This window comes from Thalia democratica, chromosome 2 (assembly GCF_965202585.1).
Source record: "Thalia democratica chromosome 2, ktThaDemo2.hap1.1, whole genome shotgun sequence".
In the NCBI taxonomy this organism is placed as follows: domain Eukaryota; kingdom Metazoa; phylum Chordata; class Thaliacea; order Salpida; family Salpidae; genus Thalia; species Thalia democratica.
The window spans coordinates 41,690,763-41,701,845 of NC_139166.1; the positions used below are offsets into that span (position 1 = coordinate 41,690,763).

Sequence of the window (11,083 nt, forward strand, 5' to 3'; positions counted from 1 at the left end):
ATATATGAAAATAAAAAACAAAAATAATAAAATAAGTATAGTAAAGAGAAAGGGTTTGGGGTAACGGTGATAGTTATGATAAATAAATAAAATAAAAAGTTTTCCACCCGTGCAAAAGTGTGACAACTACCCTTAAAAGAACAGATCCCGATCTTACCTCAAATTTATCCGTTTCCGAGCTGATGGTAATTAAAATGCGATCGGATCTTGTTGATTAAAAAAAATTAATAGTATTTAAAAATAAGTATCTATGTTTAAAAATGAATCACACTAAATTTAAAACAAAAAGTTTTTTTTTAAAGACGCAAAAACATATTCATTGTACTGGTAGTTTTACAAATTATTACTGATGTATATTGTAGGTTTTAAAGTATTATCTTGTTGCTACATTAATATTTTTTAAACAACGAAAAAAAGACGCTCAAAGTAATTGGTCCAAGGACCTGATGCACGAAAAAGCCTTTCGGCTATTGAGTCGCACACCACTTGAATACATTTTAACGTCTTGTCCAGGACTATAAACAATACAAAAATATTTAAATAAAAACTCAAAGGTAAACTATTAACTTGTTCCTTTTTGCCATACTGTTACTTTAATTATATCAATAAAAGCATGTTGTTTATTTATTAGTAACTGTGCTGCCTTCACTTCATAAGAAACAAATACTCTTTCTACGTTTTTTAGTGTTCTATATTAGAGTAGTAACTTTTCTTGCCGATGGGCTAGATGTTGCAGCATTTTGTACACAAACGGCCGGAATTATTCAACAACGGAACCATTTATTTTTTTTAAGTTAAAAAACTTTATAAAATTAGTTATGACTACGAAGAACGCTCTACTGAAAGGATTTAAATCATACCTTACAGTTTATTAAACCAGAAAGTGTTTCATGGACTAGGCAGTGCTCAAAAGGAATTAATTATACGAAAACTAATGGACAAAACTAGTTATACTTATAAAATTAAGAAGTAAAACAAAATATAATCATGTTAATACAAAAGTTTAATCATGACTGTTAATTGTTGTTGAATTGTTGTTGAACTGTTGTTGTTGAATTAGTGTTTTGGGCATGACGTTAAACTGTTCTGGTGTATGAAACGATAACCGAAAGGTTTTTTTCTTGCGCCAGGACCTCAGACCAAACCTTTTGAGCGTTTTTTTTTTGTCGTTCAATAAACAATAATATTGGTTAATTGCTTGGATAAACAGTAGGATTTATACATGGTTTCAAATTGTTCATGAAAAATAATTTAAAACATATTTAGTTGATTAAATAAGAAGTATTGTATAATATCAAATTATGTAGGTTTTATGGTAAATGATTTAGGTGTTTAGAATGAACTTCCAAATCTAAAACTTCACTATAAATGTTTAATTCAATAAGTACTAATCAATTACAAGAATGTTGAGTAAAAAGGTTAGTTATATAGTTTCACTACTTAACATTAGTACGCGTGTAATTAAAAAGAAGAAAAGTATTATTAACAAAGTTAGATCTAAAACAAATACTAATATATTTTAAATTTTTGATAAAAAGTACAAATCAATATTTAGAACAATAGACATAGTAATAGGGTTTTAACAATTACATTACGTATGTTTAAAGTGGGGACAGAAGAGTCAAATACGCCGTTCAAAACTTTAACGTCGTACCAGGGCTACTTGTGTTCGAAGACACTTTTACACGAGGTTAGGTTCGGGCTAGGGCTAAGGTCAGAGTTAGGAGTTAGGTTTAGGATCAGAGTTGGAATTAGGGTCTAAGTTAGGGTTAGAGTTATGGTTAGGTTTAGGGTCAGGATTAAAATGTGCAAAGCGACGTCGTTCAAAATGACTCCGGTAGAAAAAAGACGCCGTGCAAAAGTGACACCTTGCTAAGCTGACTACTCGTGCAAAAGTGACGACTAGTGCATAAGTGATGCTTCGTGCAAAGACACTCACCCGTAAAAAGTATATAAAAGCATTTTAAGTCCTAACTTATTTGAGCACTAAATACAAACTAAGTAATTTTTTATTTGCTAGTTAGTAGGAAAAAACCAAGCCCAGGCTTATATTTTTTGATGAAAAGCATTGCAAAAAGCCACTTATCTACCATTAAAAGCTAGGTACCAATATATGCCGTTTAAGAAGATTTTTCTGAAAAATTTATACAGGTAAAGTGTTAGTATCAAGAGTTGAGGGTTATATAACTTATTTTCTTCGGATTTCTATCAACAAACAATTTTAGCAATTGATAATTTTGAATATTTATAAAAAGCTCAGTTTTGTCTGTTTTCAAGCTAAAAAATACGTCGCAAAATTTATCTGGCCTAAAGGTAGACTAGAAGTAAATAGTTAAGTCTGGCTTACTTTTATATACTGCGATTTAGTTTGTTCTAAACACGTATACTGACTTTATGAATTTCATGAAAATTTTGTTATAAGACCAATACTTAAGAAGTAAGAATACATAAGAAAGAAATATACATCAATTTTTTTTTTGAACAAAAGTAACTTTTTTTTCGGTTGATAAACATACAATAATAAAACTTACGACAGTTTTAAATGTTTTATGCAAGTTTATTTTTACCTTAAATTAGACAAATATTAAATTTGTTTTTATTTTACTGCAATTTATAAAGCGTCAGTAATTTTCCAATTTTTCCAATATAAAATTTATAGCTGTGAAAGTATCCACGGAATAACAACAGAGTTTTTCGAGTAGACAGTTGGAAAAATATTTGGGTTGCAAGTTGACGCTCCCCATGATGTATTACCAATTAAATATCTCACCCCATCAACCACTTGAAACAAAGGACCTCCTGAGTCACCCTGTTTTAAAATTTTAGAGTATAATTAGAATAAAAAGAAACAAAATTTATATTATTGTACTTATTAAAATTTCAGATATTGTTAGACAAATCAGTTTAAAGAAACTTAAGAAACATTTATAGACTGAAACGAAACACTTGTTTTATGAGCTTTTTAAACTTTATTTGTTAAAATAAGAATAATTTTGCAAGCTCAAACTTTAGAAAGTAGAAAGTTACATATTTTCTAACTGTGTATTTTCATTTTTTCTTTCAAATTTTATTTATTGAAAACTTAACCTATATTGAGTATAATTAAAATATAAATATCTAAAACTTTATGCTTCCTATAAGAATTTTTATTTTAAAAATCAAAAGTATTGAAGTTCTTAATTATACTTTGAAATAAGATGGAATATTACAATTAAGTTAAAATTTCTATTTTAATTTGTAAAAATACTAGAAAAATATTTGATCAAAAATAGAAAATTAACATATAAAAAAAAAAGAACAAAGAGTACTAGAAAACACTCTTATCAAAAAAAAAGACTAAGTTTTTTACTTATAATATATCAAAGAAACATTAATATAACTTTGATTAAACATGTTTATTTGAGATATAAATTTTTAATAAACTTGATGAACAATTTTACACATAGTCTACTTACAAAATTATTCTTTCAAGTTATTATCTCGTTTGTGTTATCGTTTAAATAAAGTGTTATATTTGGTTTTAGTTAAATTAAGTAAAACTTTGTTATCTCAAAATGAGTTTGCTTTAAGTCTTAGACTTTATTCATAAGCTCTCTATAGTAAGAGAATAAGGCTCTTAGTTTTAAAAACAAATTATAAGCGCGTTGAAACTTATGATGTAATTAGCTTTTTTATTCTATTAGTTTGATATGTTATTTATTTTTAATTTTTTATGTTTTTATAAAAAACAACCTTAGTTTTGTAACTATATTACTTGCTTTTTCCGTTTATATACAATTATTAACAATCATTAAACATGGCATTTTTAAACTATTTAATCTATATTTTTTTAAACGTTCATTTTGCTAAATCTTTAGTTTTACAAGGTCATTTTCTAAAATCTCTGGTATCTAAACCTTTGTAGCATAAATAAAAATAGTATTTTTGTGTGTCTTTTTATTTGAGTTTATTGTTAATTTATAAATTTATCTTAATATTTGTGAACATAATATTCTTTATATATATATGCACTATGTAAAATGTTTTGTTTGCTTTACTCAACTCAAGCTGTTCATTATGCAACGTAGAATTTTTTATTTATATTTGATTAAATGATATATAATTTTTTTATTTATTTATGAACACATATCAATTCTTTATTTAGTCTCTAGTATTAATAAAAGTTTTATTATCAATAAGTCTTACAAAAAGTTTAAAAATAGACATTTACGAATAATAATTTATCTTTCTAATAGTAATTTTTTTGTTATTTATGTAAGTAAACATCATTGTTTAGTATAAATTTATTCGACTTACATTACAGGACCCAGTTCCTGTTCCCCCAACGCATTGTGACCTTTTTGTAATTCTTCTTTCTCCCCAAACTTTTCCACAGGTTTCCTTATCCATCAGTCCAATATCAGTAATTTGCAATGTGATTGGCAACACGTCGTTGTCTCCTGCTATCTTACCCCAACCTGAAATTGTTGCAGTCCCAGTAAACTCTTGTCCAGCAGCTGGTAGCGAAATAGTTTCAACCTAGTGTAGGTTAGGTTTTCAGTAAATCCAAATTCATTATTTTTTTATAATGATTATCTTAATTTTAGTTTTAAGAAAACTCAAAAATCTGAAACTTAAAAATTTAAAGTTTTACGAATTTAGTTAAAGTAAAAGTATATCTTTAACTTTAGAATGACGTTTTGTTTTTAGTGGTTTTCGATAGTTTGAGCATCTTTATCAAGAACAAACTCCATATTTTAAAGGTTGCAAAATATAATAATAGTATTTTTAAAGTATTTTTATTAATAACTTTTTTTTTTATACTTTATTTATCTGACCTGTTATAAGCATTTACTTATTGTTCTACTTGCAATTATTAAGTTTATAGCTAACAAAAACTTTTAGTTTTCCTGATTAGTAAAAAAAATATTTTTTAAACTTTATGTTGTTAACCTGGTTTCTAGTCATGAAAAAAAGTAAAAACTAAATTAGTGACAAAATATTTTTGTTAAACATCGTAAAAATAGTTTTCTATTAAATCAAATAGATTACCACTCCTGGCTTCATAGTAACTGCATCAGCCAGTGTGATAACTGAGTAATCAAAGTCAATATATAGTGACTGAACAAAATCAGGATGGACAACCCATGTATCAATTTTGTATTGCTGTTTAAGCTCAGTGTACTTTATTCCTTCCATGGCTACCATAGTTCTAAAAATCACATACCCGTATATATAACTTAATTCTTATAATGAAGCTGTAAAGTAAATGTAAGTAAGTATATAATTTAATATAGTATTGATAATATTAAAAAAAAATAATATCAAAAAATTAGGTATTACGACTCTATTGGTATAAATATTAATAAAACTAATTTAAATAGTGTAAATTACCTCGAAATAGCATCGGAAATTTTACAGTGGCCAGCAGACATAACATGAATGTTTGAGATTAGGGAAGCACCGCAGTAGTGAGCTCCTGATGCCTGCAAAGATACTTGAAAAGGAGCTTGAGATGTTGAAGTTGCATCTGACCCTCCAACAATTCTTTCTTCCGCAAAGGAAGCTGTTATTTATTTAAAAAACATTATTTAAAAAAAACATCTATGTACTTCAGCTGCAAAAACGCTTTTTTTCTAGTTAGAAAAAATAAGTTTAATGTAAAATACAAGAAAAAGTGCAAGTTTAAAACATCAATAAAATTATTAAAAATCAATATAAAAATGAGTACTGTGTTTTATTTCCAACTAGTACAAAATTAAGTTCGCAATCAAAAAAATAAACAGAATGTATATACTTCAATTTTTTTTAAAGTTTCACAAGTTAGTTCATACTAAATTTTGTAACAAAAAAACAGTTTAATAAAGCATATCCTGTTTTATGGTTGTTACTATATATTTAACTAATTTGTATTATTTTTTATCATTAGTCAAAATATTAATATTTGAATTCAGTATATTGAGAAACTATTATTTTTCAGTAAAATTAAAAAAGTGAGAAACAAGTAAGTGACTTTTCTGTCATAGCATATAGAATTAATTAATCTTAAAAAATACTTTCAAGCGATTAGTAAAACATGTTAGGTGTAAACTTCTAAGGTTTTAACTAAGTATACTTAAGTATAAAGTATATGGTGTATTTATAGATGGCTTTATATCTATATTTAAATTTACAATTTTGTGCAAAGTAGTTAAAAAACTGTTTAAGATGTAATAAAGTATTGTTACCTTACTTTTAATACCAAAGCTATGTTAAATTTTTAGCTCATTATGATAATTTGAAATAGGTGTTATTAGTTTGAAACAACATTAGAGCTCTCTTTAAAATAATATATTTACTTGAAAGTTTGTACTTTAATGCTTGTTTTAAGTTTAAAAGATTAAAATTAATAAATCTAAATACCTGAAAATATACAAAATAACAAAAAAATAGTATTCATGATTAAAGTTTTAAAAAAGACTATGTTTTCATTTTATAACAAAAAAAACATTGAGAACTTTTCCAAATGCTGTTTTTGTTTACTTTGTTCGCTACAAATTTTTCACAATACAGACGTGTTTTAAAACAATTATACTTTAAAAACGCGCCTTGTTTGTATATAAAACTATATTTAACGATATATAAGTGTACCCCAATGTTTTTTTTTTACGTTTTACGATATATTTAGGTATCAGAGCTTAACAAGTAGCTAAATAACGCTTGTATTCATTAAGATTATAAACTCAAATGCAGTCGTTTTAACGTTTAATGCATTTAACTTTTTAATGCATTTAACGTTTTGACGTTTAATGCAGTTTATTATGTTTCTGAAGTTATCCATTACATAAACATGTTTTTATAACCTTAACCCACAGCTTATTTTAACAACTTTTAATTAAAAAAATCTATACAGCAAAAATTAAAAGTTTAGATATGAATTAAAACATGAAGTAATTAATATTCCTAAATGCTGTTTAATAGAAAAGTTTATGAATTTTAACATACTCGTTCATATTTTCTAAATAGCTTACAATAGCTATATCTGTAAAACATTATTTAGTTGATTAAGTTATTTAAAGTATATAAATTTTGCTAATAAAAAACGTGTAAGAAAGTTTAGATTAAATTTGTAGTTTAATAACTGGCTGTTTCTAGATTTAATCAAGTAGTTACAGCTCAAAATAAATTTAATTTTAAAAGAAAAAGTTTTATCATTTTTTATACATTTTATACACATAAAACGTTCTTTGGCCACTAAACTAACAACTATCAAAACTATTTTTTGATGAGCAGTGTAATTATTTTAGTCGTTTAAGTAATGGCTAGTTTTATTTACTTTTATCTTTAAAAAAACTTGCATTCATCTTAAGCGTTGTACTTTATTTTCGCAAAAAAAAAAGAGGTTTTAAAACTGATATGTTTAATGTTAGAGTAAATTCCTTAAAACTTTTCAGATATGTTACCAAATTCTTAATGTTTTACTTGAAATCTTATTTTAATAGCATATATAAAAATGTCTAAGAATCTGCTTAAAAGCGATAGCAAGTACAAAGTGTTTTTATTAGTTATTTTAATATTTAAGCATTCAAGATGTCTGAAAATAAAGTTTTTACGAATTACTATTGCTATAAAAATTACATACCATGAGGTATCAGTTACTTTCGTAATAAAATATTTTGTAATTAAAGTTTTCTTAAAAGTATTAAAAGTTTTGGTCGAAGACATCAAAAACTGTTGCCGAGATTTTATTTTTGAAAATACTAAATGATGATAAAAGATTAATGGCAAAGGCTAAAAAGTTAGTAATGTGTGAAGTATCAAATTAAAGATCTTTTAGATCAAGGATCAGGGTCCGATTAGTCCGGATGGATCTTGATTTCTAAAATTGATACGGATCGAAAATTTAAAAAGAGCAATACTCAATCTTATAGAAACAAAACACCTTTATTGATAAAAACACAATCTCACTAAATTTACAACACAAAATTCTTTGAAGCTACACAAGAACAATTAAATTCACACTTATAATGTATTATAAAAGTTCATTTGGTGCATACTGTAGATTTAAAAAAAAATATACATATTTTTTATTGTTATAGAAGTTACAAAAATGTTTGTTAAGACTTAAAGGTAGTTTTTTACTTACATTTTGTTTGCAAATTTTTACCTTAGCTGGATCAAAAAACATTTGTTGGTAGGTTAATTTGTTATTGATTTATTCCTACTTTACATGACATTTTTACTTTATTTTTGTCATGTACTGTTTTTAAATTAAAAGATACACATTATTCTTTAACTTTATTGTATTGTTTTTGAATAAACGATAACATAGTTAGACAACTTCTCTAGTCGGTGGGCCAGATTTAGGAGCATTTAGTACAAAACAGGCCGGATTTTTTTCATTAACTTTTCTGGGTCGCTTTATTTCCTTTTTTATTAAAAAAAAAAATAATTTAAAAAGAACGTGGTTCTATTAATTGGAGTTTATTTACACACTTTATTTTTATTAAGATACACAGCGTTCCATGTACTAAGACAAAGTAATGCTGGCGTATAAATAAACGACAAAGTTTTTTATAATGTTATGATTTCTAATATAACAGAAATAGAATTATGATTAGTAATAGAAACAACCATAATTTTTTTAATATTATTAATTATTGTAGTATACAGTTACGACAAAAAAAATTACTTATATAAGAAAATTATTTTAGATGCTTTTTATTCTAGTGTACACAAGCTGCATAAAAAGTGTAACTTTAAGATTAAAGCAGCCTACAAAATATAACAACTATATATAGATATGTATATGATTTTAACTTGATAAACAAAGGGTTTTTTTTTCGTGCACCAGGTCCTAAAACTAAATATTTTTAGCGCTTTTTTTATCGTTTGATTAACAATATGGTTGTTAAAATTGATAGTTAGTTAGTTATCGTCTATAACTGATTTTTTTGTCTAGAATTAATTGATGCTTTAACGTGAGCAAATGCTACTTATGTGTCCACTCTTAGTTCACACTTAATACTTCTTTATTATTTCCTGGTATATTTTGCAAGAGTTTATGTCCCTTTTTACACAGGTTTTGAATTAATTTCATTTAAACTTGCAACTTAAATATATTAACCTAAATTTTACTTATTCTTTGCGGACCGCGGATTGGACCTAGTCCGCGAAGCAGAAACTTCTAGCGTGCGAAAACTTCATAGCTCGACTACAACTAAAGCAAAATAACTGAAATTGAGCATTTAAAAAACAAAGGCGCTCTTCAGATATAAAAATAATTTAGTTTTACGCACGAAAATTCCTTATTTAGAGATCATTTATTACTTTAGACTATAAAAAATAAGTATGTATTTATTCTTACAACTGTTTTATTTCTGCTATTACTTGATTAGTATTTACTATGTTTAGAAACACTATACAAGCATTTTTAGTTGAAGTTTACGCTTAACGATAGTATGGCAATATTTCTTATATACTTATTGACTGAACATATATTTTAAAACTTTAGCAGCCATTATGACCAATAACTTAATTTTCGTAGTATTGTTTAATTAGAGATTGTCTCTACATGCAACACTCAACGTAATTTGAAGCCATTTTAACTTTAATGTTAGAATTACAATATTTATCACTAGTATCCTAGCGTATATAAAATTTATACAAGGTTGCCACTCATTTTTTCAAAATTTTCCCAGGTTTTTACAAGTACACATTTTCGGGTCTATTTTAGTTTAGAGTTAAATTTAAGGTAAGAAACTGTGTTAAAAAGTATAAATACATTGAAAAAATATTGTAAAGTTACTTTAAATTTGTTTTTTAATAAAAAAAAATTAGATGATGACAAACTTTTTAAATTTATATTATAAATTTTTTGAGTCTAATCAAAATTTTACTACTGAACATGTGAAAGTTGTTAAAATTCCGGGTTTTTTTCCAGATTTTTCAAGTTCTAGGTTTTTTTGCCTAAATTGTCGAATTCTAGGTAAAGTAGCAACCCTGTTTATATTAGAGAAAATCAATTAAAGCTAAAAAAAAGTATGGTTAATCACCAGCCTAAATAAAACAACTAAATAAACTTGTGAACATTACACTTTACTTAGAAATTTTATCTTTATCTAAATTTTAAAATCAAAGTTGAAGACAACGTACCTCAAACACCTTATTCTAAATAATATATTTACTACTTTAAGTTAATATTTTCAAAGATTAAAGAGCTCATATATAAAACTTACTAGTTTTGATTGATATTAGTATCTTAAACGACTTAAAAAAAGGTAAAAATAAACAATGAAATGCTTGATTAAAAAACTAGACTTCTTTACTCAAACTGTATTCTATAAAATTCCTTATTAAGGAAGGTAGTAAAAAAATTTATAAATTTTTAGGTGCAAAAAAAATAAAATTAATCGTGTTGCTAAATTACTTTTTTAGTCTTCATGAAATAAGTCTGAATTCAAAAAGTTTAATCCAAAAAAAGTAGCAATTAGTTTTATAATTTCAAGGTCTTATTATTTTGCTACTGAAATTGCAATACCCGACGAGATTTTTATAATTTAAACCTATTGGAACTTAACGTTATAAAGTATACGCTAGTTTGTAGTTATTATATAATAACCTACCGCTGGAGCTCGTACTTTTAATTTTTTCCACTAGTAGCGCGAATCTCCGTCAACTTTTTGAAGCTTTTCAATCGAATATTTTTTGTTTAAAATGCATATACTTTTTAGGCTTACAAATTTTTCAATATTGCATTTTATTGATAGCAAAAAATTGAGCAGTTATTTATCATAGGTATCGAATTATCTTTGGAGATATGACCACTCAAAGTCGGGCCGTATAATAGGTTCCCTATGGGAAAACTAAAACAGCGAAAAAAGATTATTTCATTTAAAATCTATCTCCTCCTACATTTTTCAAGCAACCTTCTTCAAACTTTCACAGTCTAATCTTTATACAATAACAAAAAAACCTTACTTTGGAATTAAAAAAAAATGTATAATTTTTTTTTTTTGAAAAATATTTTTTTTTTTTAATTTTTGTGATAAAATTCTTATTTTTTAAAATTACTAAAATTGTAAAGTAACGTGTTTTCCTTTTATTATAAGGAACGTTTCCTGAA

The 11,083-nt window shown here is 25.7% G+C and overlaps 1 protein-coding gene across 1 annotated transcript; it reads right to left on the bottom strand.

The window, feature by feature from the left end:
* Positions 1 to 2,653: 2,653 nt before the first annotated feature.
* LOC145828591 (chymotrypsinogen B2-like) lies at positions 2,654 to 7,322 on the bottom strand. Its single transcript, XM_082936346.1, has 5 exons — positions 7,313 to 7,322; positions 5,374 to 5,545; positions 5,032 to 5,191; positions 4,297 to 4,518; positions 2,654 to 2,809 (listed from the first exon to the last, which is right to left on the bottom strand). Exons 1-5 carry the CDS (start codon positions 7,320 to 7,322, stop codon positions 2,654 to 2,656), a joined length of 720 nt encoding a protein of 239 aa, XP_082792472.1.
* Positions 7,323 to 11,083: the final 3,761 nt, after the last annotated feature.